Below are 21,377 nucleotides of genomic sequence, written 5' to 3'. Positions count from 1 at the left end.
TTCCCTGAAGCACTTTACCTAGGGTCGGAACCTTGTGAGATCCTCCCATCTACATTGGAATGTCAACTGGTGATGTCACTGAGCATGCCTTATTTCTGTGACCATATTTTTGAGATTGCATGGATGTAGCTATCCTGTCATATATAGAAGACATTATCTTGTAGCAGAAATTTAGCCCCCTGGCTCTTACAATCTTTCTGCCTCCCTTCTCTGATGTCCCCTGAGCTTTAGGTGTAGGAGGTCATGTTTTGATGTGTCAACTGGGGTTGTGCACCTTATGGCTGGGAGTTCTTTGCATTTTGACCAGCTGAAGCTTTCTGCAGTAGTCTCCACCTACTGCACAAAAGAAACCTCTTTGATGAGGGGCGAGAGCTACACTTACCCATAGGTATAAGGATAGGTGTTTAGAATGCAGTTGGGGATTAACCTGATTTAGGAAAGTGACAATTCTCTCAGATCCATGACCTCACTACTCATGGGTAGTTTGCTAGGATTCCAGTATCAGGAATGAATTCCCTCCTATTTGAGCAGAATAAATGTTTAATTAGTTGTCTGTTGGGTAAGCCCAAGATCTAGGTGACACTATTGCACCCTTGGAGACATCCTGCTGGGCTGGTCATTGTGATGTGATTCATGTGACTGGATGGGACTATTGATTGTTTCTCTTCCTTGATGATTTGCATAGCACCTTCAGGTACCAGCAAACTCATCCTCAGGGTGGAGATGGTTCCAACTTGGTTCCTCCAAGCCCTGTGTCCAAAGTTTGCAGTGAATTTCTGTAAAGGGGTCTGAGCTCCAAGTCTGATAAGCAACCAAGAGGAATGACAATGGTCTGTGTTGTTTGGGAACTCTCTCAGAACACCTTGACCTATCACCCCTAGAGAGGTTTCCCAGGCCTGGAACTGGAGTTTATGTTAGATAGTTCATGCCTCTAGGTGGGGAATCATTATCACTCCAAGTATTATAACTTCATTTAAACTATATATACATAAGACGCATATATAGTACATATGTATTTTTAAATAAATATAGTGTTTCCCTGTGGCTTTTTCAAGCATCCTTAGTGTTTTGTAATCTCTCCCCTACCCAGTTAAAATCCCCTTATTTTCCCATTTCCTCTTCCATAGCACTGTATCCTACTATGGGTCCCCTTCTCCCTACCCCCATACTTTTCTGATGTTTAACATTTTGATGCATTATTTGTATGGTAATAATGGAAGAACACTTTCATGCAATTTTAAAATAATTATTTGCAATGAACTCTTAGATGTTGAATCTGAAAGGTCAATGACCAGAGACATCCCCAGTAATCCTTGTACATGCTGTCATATTACTATCCTGAAATGTTTATTCCCATGCATATGACTACAGATTATGACTCAATGTATCATTTTTACAAGTTGTTTTAAGATTACCTAACTTTGAATTCCATTGAAAAATAGCAAAAGTAAAAAAATATGAATCATCTGTCTACTGTTTATTTTGTACATAAAGTTTGTGAGGCAGGATTTTAGTTTGTATCCCTGGATGACCTGAAACCCACTAGCTATGTAGACCAGGCTGGCCTAGAACTCACAGAAATTTGCCTGTCTCTGCTTTCCAAGTGCAGAGATTAAAGCCATGTGCCACCATGCCTGGGTATTTTTAATATACAATAGTTAATGAAAATTTTATATTTTACCATCCTTCTAAAATTCGGTTGCAATCTTTCAAGCAAAAATTCATTAATGGAAAGTTATTAATGTCACTTGCAGGGTGTAAGTAGCTTCACAGACTTTGGGTTTAAATTTGAGAAGTACATTTATTAGCCCATGACTTTGGGAACTTCTCTACTGACCAATATTCTTGTATTTAAGCTATGGATTGTAATGAAGCCAACAGGACAATTCATGAGAATATCTTGGTAAAATAATGAGTACCCAGTAAGCTTAGGTGTTGCATTTTGGACCTCCTTACACTGAAATTTATTCCCATCCACATGTATGTAATAATTCTTCGATCATGTTGTATATAAATACACTGTAAAATCATGTCACACCGCTACTCCCTGCTCCAGTTCCTCCTACACACCCTCTCACCCACCTCTCTTTCCCGTCTTCATGTTGCCTCCTCCTTCCTTCTTCTTTTCCTTTCCCTTTTATCATCCACTAAATTCAGTCATTGCTGCTCCTGGGTGTATGATGCCATCCACTGGAGCATGGGCAGCCTACTGTGGGCCACACTGCTGATGAAAACTGACTCTCCCTTCCCCATTGGCCATCAACTGCAAGGAGCTCCTCTGCTAGGGGTGGGACTTTGAGAGCCTCTTCCTTCTCCCCTGAACATGCTGGAATGGTGACTAGCTTGATCTTGTGTAGGTCTTGTCCCAGCAACCATAACTGTCATGGTTCATGAGTGCTACAGCTCTGTTATATCCAGAAGACCTTCTTTACAATGATCTTCTCCAACCTCCAATGATTACAGTCCTTTCTTTCCTGAGTCGTGAGCGTGCATGCATGCATGTGTGTGTGTGCGTGTGTGTGTGTGCATGTGTGTCTGTGTTCGTGTGTGTGTGTTTTATGTTCCATTTAGGGGCGAACACTCTAGAGCCGCTTATTCTTTGCATGACCAAATGTGAGTCTGTTTCTTTGAATCAGTGTTCCACACACTGTGCCCTTTTGCGCATTACCCACTGATGGGCACATAACCACACATCACCAGGAACTCTGCGACCAGGGTAGAGTGGAGCTTCAGTAGCAGGGACTCTGCCAACATAAAGCTGCACATGTTTGCTAATTGACTCTTTTCAGACAAAAGATTCCTGACCTCTTGTTTAAGTGATAAAAATTAAGTGTGTCTTTTTAAAAATAATCCTAAGGATATTGAATTTAACAAAACATAGTACATTCCCCCCTTTACCCTTGAAAGATTTTTCTTTCTTTGTGAAGAAATGAAGGACAATTTTGTTTTGTCTTAGGATATCTGTTTTCTTATACTTTTTTTACTCTCTCTTCTTAAGTCCTGAATGAAAGGCTGTCTTACACCTTTGCTGTGACTCTTGGTCTTCCTTCCTTTCGGTCAGTTGAGAAATATGATGTGCACTCGTTATATGGCACAAGCCCCAAAGCCTCATTAACTTTTGTACAATTGTGCCATCCATTTAAGATACTGAACACAACCCAAAAAGCTTCCTTAGGGCCCAATCAGCCTGTATCCCCTCCCCCGCCAGCCCCCATTCCTCCCTCCATGGTTGGGAGTTAGGTTTGCTTACTTTTGACCTTCAAATAAATGGTGGAATTAAACAACATGCATAAGATTTTAAATTTCATCTTTTTCCTTTTTTTCTGTAATTTCACATACAAATATGATGTCAGATGATGTCTACACACCCTGCTCCCTGCTCTAGCTCCTCCTGCATGCATTTATGGCACTAATAGCTAACTGCCTTTTCCTTGGTAAATGGTATTTATTGTATTGAGCAAAATTTCCTCCATTCACTTTTCAATGCTGCTGCTAATGGAGCTTTGCAGTATTTCTAGCTCATTTCTGCCTTGACTATTCCTGTTCATTTTCCAGTGCACGATTCACTTATTTGCTTTGGAATTCTCTGCTGAGGGTCATTGATGATCACATAGGCACATATACTAAGTGCTGGTAGATCTGTCTTGCCAGTTTTCAGGAGATATACAAACAGCCACACTTCTTTTTTTTTATTATTGATTTTTATTGAGCTCTACATTTTTCTCTGCTCTCCTCCCCGCCTCTCCCCTTCCCTTCATCCCTCTCCCAAGGTCCCCATGCTCCCAATTTACTCAGGAGATCTTGTCTTTTTCTACTCCCCATGTATATTAGATCCATGAAAGTCTCTCTTAGGGTCCTCATTGTTGTCTAGGTTCTCTGGGATTGTGATTTGTGGCCTGGTTTTTTTTTTTTTTTTTGCTTTATCTTTAAGAGTGAGTACATGTGATAATTGTCTTTCTGGGTCTGGGTTACCTCACTCAAAATGATGTTTTTTAGCTCCGTCCATTTGCCTGCAAAATTCAAGATGTCATTATTTTTTTTCTGCTGTGTAGTACTCCATTGTGTAAGTGTACCACATTTTTTTTATCCATTCTTCAGTCAAAGGGAAAAACCAGTCACACTTCCATCAGCAATACCTGCTGCTCTTCTTGTGACTGAGTTGTCTTTGGCTGAGGCAAAGAAGACTGAGTGCAGCTGAACTCCTGGTGTTCACGTTAGTAGCTACATGACTACATATTGTCATACGATCATAGCCAACAGTAGGGAAACCTAGATTTCTTCACCAGCATTGATCTTGAAATATTTGGTGACCTTGGTCCATAGGACATGACCTGAGATCAGTGGGATGGGGATAGGGGATCATCATGTCTGCCTCACATACCAAGTTGGAATCTGAATCTAGTGAGTCCCTTGGCTTAAACTGTTCTCACAGTTGTCCCTGGCAGTAGTGTGACCTCATTTGTCTCTTTAGACGTAATAAGGGACAGTAGGCCAGAGGAAAAATCCACTCAAAGGGAACTGAAAGCCTCTTTGAACTCTAACCCTCTTCAACACCGTTACCATACTCTACACAAAGAAAGGGTCCTCTTGCAGTTTTAGCCATGGATGGCCCTGAAAGTAAATGTAGTCCTTCCTCTGATGGGGACATTTCTTCTTTTCTTTCCTTCACCCTCTTTTCCTCCATATACATCTCTTTCCCCTTCCCTCTCCTTTTTTCAACTCTCTCCTCAATTTCCTTCCACAATGAATGAGTACATCTTAAGCTCTTTGCACTGCCCTAGGCCGTGGAGAACACTGATAAAATGGAAGTAGTCCATTTTACTTGTGGATTTTACAGTCTCAGGGAGCTTATTGTCAACACTTCAATAAAATGGAATTGAAAAGTAGTGAGGTCATTTATTTGCTGAAAGAAAGAATATATTTCTTGGCATGAAATATGAAATTACTGCTATCATCTTTCCTTACATCTGCAATCTTTTAAAACACTAAGACCCCTTAGTGATATTAAAAATCCTCATCCTTTACAGTGTGAGTCATAAGATTTTGAGGACATTGGATAGAGAAAATGTGCAATGTCGAAACATTACTGTGAATTCATTTGTGTTCCATATTTATACGCCTTTTAAGTTATATCAGGTTGACTGTTTGTGTCTGTGTGAAGAGACTGACTAAGGGGTACAAGAAAAGCCTGGTCCACAGAGATGTCCCCTGCAGGTTTTCTCCAGGCCATGTTTTGGCAAACTACTTGCTGTTCAAGCATGAGAATCTGATGTTCATCCCAGAAGCTATGTAAAAAGCTAGGCATGGTGGCATGTATGTACTTGTAAAACCAGGCATGGTTGGATGTATGCACTTGTAATACCTATGCCCTGACAGTGTAGACTTACTACAACTTAGCCAAACTGACAAGTGCCGGGTTCAGGGGAGAAGCCTTTCCTCAGCAACAGGAGCAGCAGCAACAACAACAACACACACACACACCTTCAATCTTGCTTCAGAGAAGTATTTCTGTCCAACTACCCTCTGATAGGAAATTTTGACCATGTACATTGTTGGAGGTTTGCTAGACCTGCCCAACCCTCTGTGTGCATTTAAATGTTCTAAGTCCTGGTTGCAAAGTTGGTCACGGGTTTGTGAACCCCCAGCCAGATGGTGACAAGCAGAAACAAAATTCGCAATAGTCAAGTTCCATCCACAGAGCAGAAAGCTCAGTTGGAAGGTGGTGGTTGGAGAATTTATGCCAAAGACATCTTGTCTCTGCCTCTAACTGGATACATTTAATCCTAGACCTATTTTTATTTTAGTTTGTGACTTCTCAGCATTATGCAGAAATGGAATATTCTGACATTTAAATAAGGACTATTTAGCTTCCAAACTCAGTCTACTGGTATCCACAATCTTGTACTATTTCTCATCAGACCACCATCAGAGATATTTTTTCCTTCTGAACAAATGTCCCAATGACCCTTGGAGTTCACAGATTGGGAGGTCATTGGCTCCAGAGTGTTATTTCCATGCCTTACATTGCTTAGTTTTTATTTCTTTCTTATGTATCAGATGTGTTGGGTGAGGTTTAGGCTTTGGATTTTTTCCCATCCCTGTGTGTGTGCACATGTGCTTGTGAGTAATACAAGGGGGGAGAGGATGCAGACACTCTGGCAAGCATATGTAGATATATTTGTGTCTTCCTCTATCACTTTCCACCTTGTTTTCTGAAACAGGGTCTCTTGTTGAACCTGGAGTTTGTCAGTTTGGCTAGATTGACCATTTGGTCAACAGTGGCTTCCTGATCAAGGAAGGCCCCGAGTGCCTCTTGTCTCTGCCTCCCAGCACCAGGATCACAGGTGCACACAGCTACACCTTGTTTTTCACATGAATGCTAGGATCCAACCTCATGCCTTCTATAGCAAGTAATTTAACAATGGAGCCGTCACTCCTGCCATGCCCTTCCCTTTGAGCCATCATTCTAGTCACATCCTCCTCTTTCCTATTTGAAAAGCTTCATCTTTAGAGTCACTACACAAAAGGAAGGGATATCAGTTTTTCACCTCTACATATGAGAAGTTGCTCTTGACCTACATGACTTTGGGTCTAGCATGTGTGGTACATGAGTAAAGGCCCCCAAGCCCCGTGGTTGGACACTACTCTGACCTTACTCTGCTGATGACCACACTTCTGCAATCCGACTGGCATCTCCCTTCCACATGCACAGTACGGACTATGTAGGACCCAAACTTTTCTCACTCGTGACTGCAGCTTCACCAAAGTCTGTTCTGGTTGAAAACACGAGTGTGTATGTGACTCTGTGCCCTAGATTTTCTATCAAGAAAGCTGCTGGCTTGCCATTTTCAATTCCAATTGGGCTTCTGAGGAGCTCAGGGTGCCCAAACCCTCAGCAAGACATGAAACGGGAAGGAATGGGGTCAGTTCCCCTTGTGGTGCCCACAGAAAACCCTAATGGGATCAGCAACAACATCATGCTGACGTCTTTGGGCTATAGATGGAAACCTGCTCCCCACGGGAACCACCATCTCCAGGTCCAAAAGCTTTGATGGGACTGAGTCTGCCCTGAAAGCCAGCCCTCATTTCTGAGTTTCATAAACCGTTCCTGACCCTTTTGCTTGTGGTTTCAGAGACTGATATCTTTGGGGCTCTTGCTGGTGCTTAGATCTGTGCGTCACAAAACAGGCAAGCAGAGAGGAGCCTTGCACAATCTGTGGTCAGTATAGTAAGAGCTTCACTGTGTTGGGAATGCCAGAAATGTAAACAAAAGCCCCCTTTCTGAGTAAATTTCCCGTTGACAAAGACATAAACACATTTATGCTCCGCTCTGACCGTCTATATGGAAATAGTATCTGATGTCATGTTGGGAGAAATGTGGTCTCTTCCTATATTAGCTTTCTGTCTTAGCACCATGAGCTAGTTGCCCAACAAATGACAACTTAAGAGAGGAAGGGTTTACCTTGGCTCACAGTTTGGGCATAGGCATTTTATCACAGTGACGAAGCAGAACCCTCCCTGGTCTTGCATTTGACTCACACGCTACATCAGCTAAAAGGGCTCTACTCTCAGTGTCCACAGTCAGGAAGCAGGGAAAACCAAACACTGATGTTCCTCTCACTTTCAATTTATTCAGTCTAGGACCCTAGCCCGTGAAGTGGTGTTGGCCACATTCAGGCCTGTTCCCCCCTCCTCAATTAACTCAATCTAGAACTCCCTTACAGACATGTCCACTTATGCTCAGGCATGCAGCCTAGTATCCACAGCTGAAATATCCAGAATAAATGGTTATGGGTGATAGTGACCATGATGACATCCCACAGTGAATCCAGTCAGTCCTCTCGAGTCTCTGCCAACAAGACTCTAGTAGTGATTGTATCACTGTGATAGATTTTTCTGGTAAGCTTTCGCCTTACTTTAGAATTATCATCCAAATTTAAAGTTTGGATGAGCCACAACAAACACATGTGCGTGCATGCACACACACATATGCACATGCACACACACACATACACATGCACACACACAGGCACACACATAGACACACACAGATACACACACAGACATACATACACACAGAGAAACACACAGAGACACATACATACACAGACACATACACACAGGCACACACAGAGACACACATATATACATAGATACACAGACACATAGACACAGACAGACACACACATAGACATACATAGACACACAGACACTCACACACACACATACAGACACATACATACAGACATACAGACATAGATACACAGACACACAGACACATGCAACACAGACACAGACATACATAGACATGCAGACCACACAGACACACACATACACAGGCACACACACACATACACACCCCTATTCCAGCCGGTCTTTTTTAAATTTCATGTGAGGGAACACTGGGCCTCCTCTCAGGGAACTATTATTGCAAAAACATGGGCAACAGCCAAAGTATCTTGAGCTTCAAGGTCAAAGTGTTCATTGTGGAAAGCATCAGTGTCTCTGTTGTCCTCAGGGTACCTGGGAGTCCTTACGCTCTCCTATCCCTTCTTTTGAGTCTTTTCCTCCTTCCCCCAAATTTCAAATTATTCCCGGATCCGCAAGCCCTCCATGCTTCTCCTTGCCTCTAGCCTTACAAAAACCTAATCTTACCCTGACATGATTACTCATTTGCGTGGTAGTCTCTTTCTAGAGGACTCGGAGCCAAAAGCAACATGCTTCTTGTCACTAAATAAAAAATAGATATGCCTTCAAAAATGTGTCAATGAGTAAAGAAAACAACAACAACAAACAAACAAAATCCAAACCACCAGCTCCTTCTCTTTTCTCATCACCCGTGCTGAAAATCAAGGGCTTTGACTTGTTAAAAAATGCATATGTCTGCCTGCTAGGTTATATGTGGGAGATGATTTTTTTAAAAAAACGTGTTTAGCACATTCATGGGCCTGGACAAAGGATAAAGGGTACAGGTTCAAAGTGCATTAAAAACAAAAACTGACCTCATGGGAGACATGCTGGGAAGCTGGAAAGCAGTGACATTGCTTGCTATGAAACCCCTCCAGTAGCAATCCCCTCAGGTCATAGGTGCTCTTACAGAACAGGTTGAAATCTAATCTGAAAAGGAACTGCACACTCCTGGAAGTGTTGAAGGCTTCCCCCTGGTAGTGCTGACTTCCCCCAGAAGTGTTGAGGATCCCCACCCCCAGAAATGCTGGGGACTCCTCCGAAAGTGCAGAAGTGCTGAGGACCTCCTCTGGAAGTGTTGAGGACTCAGGCAAGTAAGAGGCCGATTCTTCTCACTTTAAATGGTACAAAGTCTTCTGGGAGCTGCATCTCTTCCGGGGCTGGGCATTCTTAGATTGGAAGGGCCTGGAAAGGCTTGTGTCACTCACTCTACCCCTAGCTCCCCTGACTTCCTGCAGTAAGGATACCACTCCTGGAAACACTAAAGAGTCATCAACATCTGAGAACTGCACATCATTTAATTGTAACAATTCTCTGATGACGTTACCAACGCTGTGCTATTACACCTGGTAGATGTCAGAACTGGAACACAAAAGGAAATTCTACAACTTCTCTACCTTAAATCTCAGCTTCAGATGGTAATGGTGATGGGACCAGCCACAGTATGTTAATATGAGGGTGATGGATTTGTTTAAGGAAACAAAAGCAAATTATGGCGCTGCCTGAATATAGTAGCTTTTTTGTAATTTTGTTAAATAAAATATGTGGACTAGGGAGGTGGCTCAGCAACAATGTGCTAGCAAGGTGATTTGTGGGAACCTGAATGTGACTTCCAGAACCCATGTAAATAGGACATCTGACAGTGATGCCTGCACATGGCAATGCATCCCTAGAAGAGAGAACTCAGAACCTTTGACATAGGTGCAATGTCCCATGGGTCACCGTCACTGGAGGCATGAACATGAGAGAGTCTTTGCTGGGAGAAGATAGTATGGTCTGGCCACAACTCAAGTTTCTCCTGCTCCCGGGAAAACCTGGTCTCTGTCCTCCCATCAAGAATTAGCTTCTGTCAGGAAACAGGCTTAGCAGTCCTATTTGTTAGCACTCCTTTCTAAGATAAAATCAATGGTGTTTTGACCTCTTTGTAAGAGGCTAAGCTGACAATGGGATGTGTGATGCCAAGCTCTTCCTTATGAAAATGACATTCAATGCTTCACACCAGCTCAGGGCTTCCTCGTACCAGATCAGGGCTTCCTCATACCAGCTCAGGGCTTCCTCACACCTGCTCAGGGCCTTACCCCAGCTCAGGGCCTCCTCTTTGCCAAGGCTCACTCTCTAGTTCACTGCAACACTCCCCACTTGTTTCTGCTTTCCATCTATTTCTAATTCAGAAAAACAGCAAAAGATCTGCATGTTTTGTAGTCCTGCCCAAGTTAAGCTTTGGGGATACAAAGGAAAAAAATAGAAACAGTTTGGATCTGATGCTTAGTGTGTGCTGCAGGCCATGAGAAATAGCAAAATCATAAAACATGGTCCTTGATCTCCCTGAAGGAGATTATAATATACTCAAACAAATTAAAAATGGAATGAGAAAGTATTTGAACCACAGTTCACTACACTGGGAAGAAGGCTACAGGGCAGGAACTATCTAACTGGGAAATGATTCATACAGGCTGTAATCACTGCTGAGAAATGTAACATCACTCTCCTTTTGCAATCTGGATTGGGCTTACCAAGTTGGCTTAATTCTAAAGAGAGGTGTGGTACACTCAGGCAAAAGATATAGACAAAAAAAAAAATCTTTGTACTTGCATCTTGAAAGGAATCAAGGCAGTGTTTATTTTAGCCAGATTTAGCCAGACTGCCAGTGTCCTGGTTTATAATCCTGGAGACAACATTAAAGAGAAGATATTCTGGGAATTTATGAATCCCCCTATGGAGAAAGACACACTTTGTATGTGTGTCCTCACAAACTGAAGGGAGGGGAAAGTCAACAATACATTGTGTTTTAGGAAGTGACATTAGTGGCTTTAGAGAGGAAACAGTTGTATAATTCCAGAGGCTCATGGTGGGCAGAGGGCTTCAGATGAGTCTGTGTTGGTGATGGGTAGACAAGAGATAATACGCATCTTCCATGGCATTGTGACTGTGTATGGTGCTGGAGTTTGTTGGAAGGGAACGAGTTCGGCCAAGATAACCGTTCCTGCCACTCTGTCCCCAATGCTGACTCACCACAACTGCTATCTTGGGTGACAAACTTGCTGGGAGATAGAGTGCTTGATATTTTTCCTCTCATAATTATGCATGTTCCCCTTCTTATGTATAACTCTGAGACCTTCAATGAGTCATTTTGTCTATGAAAAAGAAGCTGGGAAAATCTCTATCCATCAAAGCAAAGCAAATGCAGGGAGAATTTCTAGGTGGTTGTTGCTGAGTGAGAAACTAAACACAGATGCCTTTGAGAGTAAATATCCATCACTTAAATGGTGCAATAATCACATTCAATCTTTTTCATACAAATAATGAAAGCATGGAAAACTCCTGGAACTGTGGTAGAAGCCAACTCTAAAACCATGCCTAGGGACACTTCTGTCACCCTGTGATCTTTGGGGAGATTATGATTCTGAGAGGGAAAATAACTAAGCAGAGGATTAACTCAGGATTAACTGTTAGAAAGGTATACAACAGGCAGTGATTAATACTAAAACCTGAAATTGGAAAAATCAATGAGGGCATGCTTAGCCCCAAATGAGGCATCTATATCATACCACATGCCCTCCAAGGCTCAGAGAATGTAAGAAAGAGGGACCAGAAAAATAGAAAGAGCCAGAAGTCAGGGGAGATTGTTGTGACATGACAGGGCCAAAGCACTCTCAAACTCACAACAACAGTTGACAGAAAACAATCTTTGCAAGATCAAAGTAGTCACCATTCCAGCAAGGACAGGGAAGTGTAGGCAGAGGCTTCTTGTTTGTTCCTGGACACCCAGACCTGAAATAATCACATGGAACCTATATTAATTGCAATATTGTTCGGTCAATAGCTTAAGTATTTTTCTGGCTAGCTCTTACATCTTAAATTAACTCATTTTTATTATTTTATATTTTACTACGAAGCTCGTGGTTTACCAGTAAGGTTCCCGGGCATCTGTCTCCTTTGGTCGCTACATGGCATCTGCCTGATTCTGTGTTCTTTTTTCCTCTATCTCTGCTTGAAATTCCCGCCTTGCTCTATTCTGCACTGCAGTAGGCCCAAAGAAGCTTCTTTATTAAACAGTGGTAACAAACTAAATTCACAGCATACACAGGAGAATCCCACATCACCTCTCCTTTTCTGTCTAAATAAAAAGGAAGATTTTAACTTTAACATAGTAAAATTACATATAACAAAGCAGGTATCATGTAGGAATTATAGTTACAATATTTATAACTATTTCTTGTTTTATTTTAACTAAGGAAAACTATAATTATAACTATCTATTTTTTAATTTTATCAAAGACCCAAGAAGGATATAATATTACCTATGTTAACAGGAAGTGCATTGTAAACAACTTCCAAAACTCTACAATTGATGGAGACATCTCACTGTCTGGACAGTCACCCAAAGTTCTTTTGTAACATTGGTGCATCTATCTTTAGCCTATAGGCCCATAGTATCAGGCAGAATTTTCCATGAAGCAGGAAATCTGAAGATCTCTAATGCCTTGTACTGACAAAGTTTATCAGTTGTTTTGTGTTTGTCTGTGTTTATGTGTGTATGTGTGTCCATCCTGCAAAACATCTGGCTGTTCTCTCATGAAATAGAAACCCTGAAGGACCATTTCACCTTCTTTTGGCAAATTTAGCAGTCATCTTTTTTCTGTGGGTCTTGCACGTCCAATTCATACAGCATACCATCAAGCAGTCCAGGCAAGAGCAGTTTCTTGCCCAAATGGCTAACCAACTCCATAAGGAACCTCTCCAATGCCCATCATCCTCTTGAAGTAGATTGGTGCTACTAGGAACAGATGTGTCTCATTGTTATGAAAAGTCCTAAGTTCTTAAAACATTTAAATGCTGTTTTGTATTTGAAAGGTTTGAAGAATAACTATCCATTTGATAGCCATTGTATCTCTGTACATCTAGAAAACCTAACTAACATGACTACAAGCTTGACTAATATAGATGACTATTTATTGCCCCGTGTTTTTAATCATACATTACAATTTTAAATGGGATGCACAAATACAATACCTTAATCAAGAGCAGAAATATACATATAACAAAATTGACCTTAATTTTTTATTAATAAACCAAGATCCATACCAATGCAATGTATTTATCTCTATATCATATCTCCCTTTAAATGAACACAAACATTTATAGACAATATTTGGGAATTTGTGTGTAGTTTTTATCTAAACCTCTTGCATTTTTTGTTGGACAAAATGTTTGGGGGTTTATAGAGACCTTTCAGGGGGCCTTGATTTGTCAAACCACATTAGTCTGGAAGGAATTTACAGGTTCTTATCTTCTGTGGAAATAAAAGCAGAACCTCTTTTCCAAAGCAACATATCCTTAGACTCAAATTTTGAAGTCAAGATGCCTTTAAAATATATAGGTTGGTTTAGTGTAGCCACCAGCACAATGAAATGTCTCTCTGTACTTAGTTCATTTACAGTCAAAAAATTCAAAGAAAACTTAATAGTATAAATGATCCAGACTCTCTGTTTATATTCCATCATTACGTGGCTTGTTTTTTTTAACTCTATTACTTTTTTCTACAAGTTTAATATTTATTTTATTATCTTTACTTCTATAACCTGTGACTGTCTGTACTCTTTTATAACTGTCTATATTCTTTTTCCTCTCACTCTCAAGTCTATGTACATTTATCCAACACCGTGACCCATTTAGAGGTCTTTTCCATCTGAATTTGTCTTTATTGTGTGTGTAACTATAATTATCTTTTGACTAGGAGCACTTTTTTTTTCTTTTAAATGTTAAGAAGGCATGGCTAGGACCAACTCTGAGGCTCCGCCTATTGGCTTCTCCCAGTCCAATATGCTGGAAGCTTGCTTACTACCTCTGAAAGCCATGCACATGGCCCCAGCTCCAGGGTCCATGTCATCATTAAGCAAGTTGTAACACACTGCTCATAGACCCCATTTAAGTATTCAGCCTCCTGAAAGAGCCAGAGGTTTTCATGCAACTAACACAAACCAGGAAGCCTTCTTAAAGGAGCCATGCAGTTTTTGCTGTGACAGCTGAGTCAGGAAGATGTCTCTTTTTTTTTAAATTTATTTATTTATTAAAGATTTCTGTCTCTTCCCCGCCACCACCTCCCATTTCCCCCCCTCCCCCAATCAAGTCCCCCTCCCTCCTCAGCCCGAAGATGGAGGTGGGGTTTCCTTGGACTTTCCACAGGGCAGGAAGATGTCTCTTAATGGAATTGTGCCTCTGCTGCTTCTAGCAAACAGAACCCACCTGAAAAAAATGTTGCTACCATGAAGGCATGCTTAACTGTTAGTGTGTGTGTGTGTGTGTGTGTGTGCGCCTAGAATTTTTTCAAGCTCTCTCAGGTTTTATGTGGATGTAGCTGGCCCACGTTGGCACTCTATTTTGTAGGGGGAGGCTGTTTGTTTGTTCCCAGCCACCCAGACCTGAAATAATCACATAGAAACTGTATTAATTGCAATACTGTTTGGCCAATAGCTTAACTGTATTTCTAGCTAGCTCTTATGTCTTAAACTAACCTTTTTTTATTATTTTATATTTTGCCACAAGGCTCTTAATTTACCAGTAAGGTTCCCAGGCATCTGTCTCCTTCGGTGGCTCCATGGCATCTCCCTGACTCTGCCTTCTTTTTTCCTCTATCTCTGCTTGGAATTCCTGCCTTGCTCTATTCTGCACTGTAATAGGCCCAAAGCAGATTCTTTATTAACATATTCAGAGCATACAGAGGGGAATCCCACATCAGGGAAGAGGCTCCCAAAGCCCCACCCCAGCAGAGGAGCTACTGTCAATTAATGGACAATGAAAAATGAATTTGTTTCTTCAACAATGTGGCACATAGTACATTTCCAGTGCTCCAGAGGATAATGCTCTAAACCCATGCATAAATTGGTAGCACTAACTAGACTCAGGGTTATTTAAAAATAAAACATATGAGTCTTGGAGGTAAATCTTGGGGGCACTTAGGAGGAGCTGAAGGGAGTGAGCAGCAGGAGATATGATCCAAGCACACTGTATGCACATATAAAATTACCAAAGACTAAATAAAATTTTGAAAGACTACAGTGTCACAATGAAATCAACTACCATGAATGAGAACACAGAGCAAACAGAATGAGAAGTCTAAGAATTACTCCCTTTGGCTATAGATTTGGAATTGCTAAACAAAAACAGGTTTGGAAATCATAATGAAAAGAACAGCTAAGGTTGTGAAAGAAACAAATAAATATCTCATGCAAAATGAAGAGATTAAAATGAAAACAGGGTGAAATATCACCAATTAAGGAACAAATGAATTAGAGAATGAATCTTCATGTAGATCAACCAGTTCCCGCCCACAGAGATACCTAAATATGAAAACAAGGTTAATAACCTACAGAATAGACTGGCAGTGCCCTGTGTTAAAATTTTCAGGACAAAATGAGCTACTACAGGTCATTAGGGAATTGCTAATTACAGCAATCAGATACCACTGTCAGCTTATGAAAAGAGCAAAAGTCTTGCCCAAACTCTGACAAAACTAATTCAGTCTTGTGGATATGAGGGATGCAAAACAGAATACAGTTAGGCAGAAAGTTCAACATTTTTTTTATCATATAATACAGAGGGTTTAGCAAAATTTCTCTGGATATTTTGACCAGTTGAGTCAAAAGTATCCACACAAAAGTCTTCACTGGTCTGTGTTTGTAGTGGCTTTATTTGTGACTGTGCAAATTTGGAAAGAACAACATCAGCATCCATGGGTGACCAGATGAGCACTCTGTATCCAGACTGTGCAACTTGGTAATGCAAAGAAAAGAGCTACTGATCCAGAAAAGACAGGGGAACACGGAAAGTGTGTATCAGGCCGTAGAAGAAGCCGGTCTGGAATATTTCCAGCTGACTATATGACACTGTGCAAGGATGACACCATAGGTCAGTAGTTGTCAAAGTTTGGGAAGAGTTACAGAGAAGAATACATGACTTTAAAAGTGTTAAGATTGCCGGGTGGTGGCCATGCACGCTTTCAATCCCAGCACTCTGGAGACAGAGGTTGGCAGATCTCAGTGAGTCCAAGCCAGCATGGTCTAGAAGAACTAGTTCCAGGATAGGCTCCAAAGCTATAGAGAAACCCTGTCTTGAAAAACAAGCAAACAAACAAACAAACAAAAATGTTAAGGTGGGGGAGTTTATATTTAAAGCAATAATATTTATATGTGTGTACATGTGGAGTGAGACATACATGTGGAAGTCAGAGGACAGCTTTCAAGAGTTTGTTCTCTCTTTTCACCATCTGATTCCCAAAGATCAAACTCAGGTCTTCAGGCCTGACAGGTGGTGCTACAGAGCCATCTCACTGGCCGTAGGTGGGAACTTTCCTTCCAGAGTTAAAGCTAAGAGTCATCGGAATCATACTGAGACCAATACCTAAATATTCTACACCAAAATCAAAAGGAAGTTCCCAGAAGCAATTTGAGAGAAAAGAGAGATGGTGAGGCGTGTGAATGGCAGTGAGTAGAATGTTGACCCTATTACAGCAGTTCAAATCTTAGGAAAACTGAATGTCATCACAAGGCCAGGAAATATTACTACTAGCTTGCTTCAGAAATAAAAGTAAACCAAAGGCCTTGATGATCCTGTGACTTCCCAAAACTTAAAAACAAGACTCACTTGAAATCTGCAATGATAAGAACTTCAAAACCGTCCTTCGTTTTCCATCAAAAACCTCCTACTCAGCCAAGAGATCAGACACAATGGAGTCATGATTCGCATTTAGCATATAAGTTTTCTTTGATGATTAATGTCCCTGAGATAGAATTCTCGAGACTGAATCATGGAGCAAATGCCACTGCTTGGTGAATTGTAAATGGCTTGTGTAATTACTAGACATTGAAATCATGGAGTTTATTCTAAATGGGGACTGGATAAAATGCACAGAACAGATAGTGTTGAGCATGCCGCCTTTTTATTTCCAATGAAAAGTGCACCTGTTTCCTCAGCAGCTTATTGCAGTGAGGAAGATGTTCACTTTGCAAGAGGCCATTCAGAACCAAGATGTCTTTCTTCCACTGCTGTTTAGTATCTTAAGCTCATTATTGTGGGTGAGTTTTGGGAGTTGTTTAGAGTGTTCTAAACATGAGAAAGAAGAAACTAATATAGTTGAGGTCCACCATCTGCCAGACACGGTTTCCAGGCATTCTCTTCCTTACAGTCAATAGTAGCACAAGCTGTTGTTCATGAGACTTCATGTGAATCAGACAGACTCAACTGACCCCCCTCCCACAACTGCCTGGAATATGCACTCTTGCTGTACATACTATTCATGTAAGTGAGAGGTTCAGACGTTAAGTCTTTCTATGGCAGCATGCCTATCCTGTGTGAGCCTGGGTGGGAGGGGCTTTGGGGCATGTAGAGAACAAAGGCAGTAATATGGGGAGACTGTAGCCATGATCAAAACTATACCAGGAACTGCCAAAATCACCACACTGTAAATACCACCTAATTTAATCCTGTCCATAATGCCAGCAGGGAGGTGTTATCCTCAACTGAGAGCCAAAGATCAGCCAAGCTCAGCAACTTACCTTAAAGTCACACCATTGTAAGTCATGTACATGGTCCCAACTCATAAGTATCTACACCAAGACAGGTGCTCAGGTCTTCACTGCCTGTTGGTGTTCTGTTCTGTGCAGGTGAGATGGAGGAACTGGAGACACTGTGGCTTACAGGCATCTGCCACAACGAGAAGAATGAGGTGATGAGCAGTCAGCTGGACATTGATAACATGGCGGGCGTGTTCTACATGTTGGCTGCGGCTATGGCCCTCAGCCTCATCACCTTCATCTGGGAGCACCTCTTCTACTGGAAGCTGCGTTTCTGCTTCACGGGCGTGTGCTCTGACCGACCCGGGCTACTCTTCTCTATCAGCAGGGTCAGTACCCCAAACAGCTCCTTCCTGGTACAACAGCCAGGTCTGGAGCAACACAGAGGTTTCAGAGAATCAGGCACATACTGCATATTCCTGAGACATTTTAGTGTCTACCAAATCATCTATATATTACCTATGTCAATCATCTATTTACCTATAATCAATCTATCATCACCATCATCATTTCTGTATCTTTCATTTATCTATCACCTACCAATCTATTAACTATCCATCTATTCTCTATCATTTATATGTCTATTCACCCATCTCTATCATCTATCTATCACTTATCAACCATCTGTCATCATTTACCACTCTATTTGACACCTGTTCATCCATCATCTATATATCTATCATCTATCAATAATTTATTGTCTATCTATCTATCTATCTATCTATCTATATGTCTATATGTCTATCTAGCTTTGTCATCTGTCATATATTAATCTATCATCTTTCTGTCATCATCTGTCAATTTATCAATCTATTTAATACTCATTGCCATCTATCTTTCATCTATCTATTATCTATTATCTAGTTAGTTATCTATCATATATCTTTCCTTAAAATGATCTACCTGTTTCTTTCATCTTCCCATCTTAATGAAAAGCATTTAGTTTTATATGCTGCTCTTTATTGGGGGAAATGAAATAATCAGTTTAAAGTGAGTTTGTGTAATCTTAGCATTAGGTGAGTTTGAGGACTTTGGAGACGCAGAAGGTACACATTAGCTCAGTGAGGAGCATTTATTTTCTCCATTCAATTACACTCCACTTGGGTTCTGTGCAAATACATATTTCCTAATTAGCTTGATGGCATCTAAACACACAGATTGCTTAAAAATAACAACGTGCATGCATATAGCTAGGAATTATGCCAACTTTAAACTAATTCTCCCAGCCAATTACTAAAGGCTTTTCATATCCAAATGGTTCTGGGATTATGTTAAGCAAATGCACACTGTTGCATTTGCTTGTAAATCCAGCTTCTCTCTGAGACAGACAGCCACATTGGTGGGATCATCATCATGAGACATGAACTGAGTCCGGTATCCCCACCTAACCATGTTAGGGCTGGAAACTGAGAGGACTGGGGAGTGTAGGTGAGGCTTTGTTGGCAGAATTTGAACTTTCCCACCCTCCAGGGCAGACAGGGATACCCAGCCACTACTGGTGCATCCCAAAGGCTTCAGAAAGTCCAGTGGGGCAGAGGCTCTTCTCCTCCGATATCATTTGTCTTCTAAATCAGAGCAACCTGATAAGTATAGATAAGGAGGTACCATTATTTCCCTGCCTCCTTTCTGTACTAAAGAGACAAATGGAAAGTTCAGCCCATGATGTTGGTTGATGTAATAAGCCTACAGTGGAGGATTGCCAGTGATGGCAAGGTGGGTGTGGATAATGGCCAGAGTCAGATCTGGTTTCTCTCTTATCTCATTGTGAAACCTCATGAGGTTAATATGATCACACCATTCTATGGATAAGGAAACTGGGGCCCCAAAGCTTAAAAGAGGGCTTTTAAAAAAAAACTTTCATCTTATTTTTCCTGGAAGTAACAAGCTTGGGAGATAACAACTCCCAAGGAGCAACACCCATACTTGCCTTTTGGCCTTTGCACACATGTGTGAATATTTATGTGATCATGGGCATGAGCATGAGTGTACTTGTATACACACACACACACATACACATACACACACACACACACACACACACACACACACACACACACGACCTGTATAGAGAGTTGAGTCACATACATTAGTTAAGTTCAGAGTGTGGGCTTCTTCCCAAGGGTGTTGATTTGTGATGCTCTGAAAGCTCCCAAGGTGGGTATTTGCTCCATAGAGGATACCTCTCCTCATTGCCAGTTCTTCCAGGATACTGGCCCTGCAGCCCAGAGTAAAACAATCACCAGACAATAAGTACACATAAGTCTCCTTACAGGATCAGTGTCTCTGGAGGTAGGAAGAGCACAGCCAGCAGTCCAATGTGGCAGGGGAGCACAGCCAGCTGTTCAAAGTGACAGGGGAGCACAGCCAGCAGTTCACGGTTGCAGGGGAGCACATTTCACTATGGTGGCAGGTGCACAGAAGTCTATAGGTTATCCTGAGGGAGAACAGGAGCTTGTTAGAATAAAGGTACAAATTTAGAAAAAAAAATAAGACTGTGTTTTTTATAATACATCAAGGAGAGGAGACAAAGACCCTACCTGACTTTGACATAGAGGAAACATCAACTTCTCACACATAGGTGGAGACTCCCTCTAGATTACATGTAAGATTATATTATATGACTAATTAGGGATTAATTAATGTGCCAGATTCTATGAAATACATGGCAGAGTTATATAATTCTTGTGTCCACAGTCTGAGTGTTCTAGCATTCTCAGTAAAACTGACCAGGAAACAGAGAAGGAGACTAAAGATAAAGTAGAAGGAAGGAGGGAAGGAAAGAGGCAAGGGTGGGAGGAAGAAGGGAGAGAGGGAAGGAAAAGAAGAAAGGAAATGAGGAAAGAAGGGAGGGCTGGAGGGAGGGAAATAGAAAGGCCAAGAATGGATGAAATGGGGATAGAAGGGAAGAAACTTAAGGACTCTGGGAATAGGGAAGAACAGAAGGAGGAGAAGAGGGGAATAAAGAAGTAGATGAAAGTGTGTAACAAGGGAAAGAGTGGGAAGGGAAGAATGAAGAAAGGAGGGCAGAAGAAAGGAAGAGAGGGAAAAGGGATAGAATGAGGGAAAGGAAGAAAGGAAAGGGGAAGAAGGGATAGAAAAGAAAAGAGGGAGAAGAAGGGAGGAAGGGAGAGAAAAGAAGGAAGAAGGGAATTGGCATAGTGCTAGTTCCTGGGTTCTGGACCTTAAACACAAAGCTTAGGTGGACACAGTCTCAGCAAAGGTTGCTTAAACTTGAGATGATCATGCTTTATGTGCAGCATTTTTGTAAGGCTGAAGTGGAGACTGTCTTCAGACACAAAGTGCAGCTATCCAGATGAGTTCAGACTTCACAATTCTGAGAGCATCCCTTCTGGGTTGAGTTTGATGTAGCCATGGGGCTCAGGAAAGCTATGATCAGAGTCACAATGACACAAACTTCCTACTACTTTATGTCAAAGTCTACAACAGATCTGCCTCATGAATCCATTTCTCAGGATGGCTTCCTGGCAATCGTAGGAGGAGGCAGATGAAATTCCACAGGCTTGATCTAATTGTTTTCATATAGGTATGGTGGTCAAAATCTGGATGTGAGTAGAAGAAAGGAGGTTACAAATTTAAATATGTTCTACCTATTACAGC

General features: G+C 41.4%; 1 protein-coding gene across 1 annotated transcript in view; it reads left to right on the top strand.

Moving 5' to 3' along the window:
• Positions 1-21,377, top strand: part of Grin2a (glutamate ionotropic receptor NMDA type subunit 2A) — a 441,777-nt gene that overhangs the window by 408,637 nt on the left and 11,763 nt on the right. Inside the window, exon 13 of the mRNA XM_041676484.1 lies at positions 17,850-18,088. Within this exon, the coding sequence (XP_041532418.1) occupies positions 17,850-18,088 (239 nt within the window). The remainder of the gene's footprint in view (positions 1-17,849; positions 18,089-21,377) is intronic.

The sequence above is a fragment of the Microtus oregoni genome, unplaced genomic scaffold (assembly GCF_018167655.1).
Source record: "Microtus oregoni isolate MIOR12 unplaced genomic scaffold, Mior012 000027F_ref0000203, whole genome shotgun sequence".
Lineage (NCBI taxonomy): Eukaryota > Metazoa > Chordata > Mammalia > Rodentia > Cricetidae > Microtus > Microtus oregoni.
The sequence above is the reverse complement of the archived record's forward strand: the minus strand, read 5'-3'. Positions and strand labels throughout refer to the sequence as shown.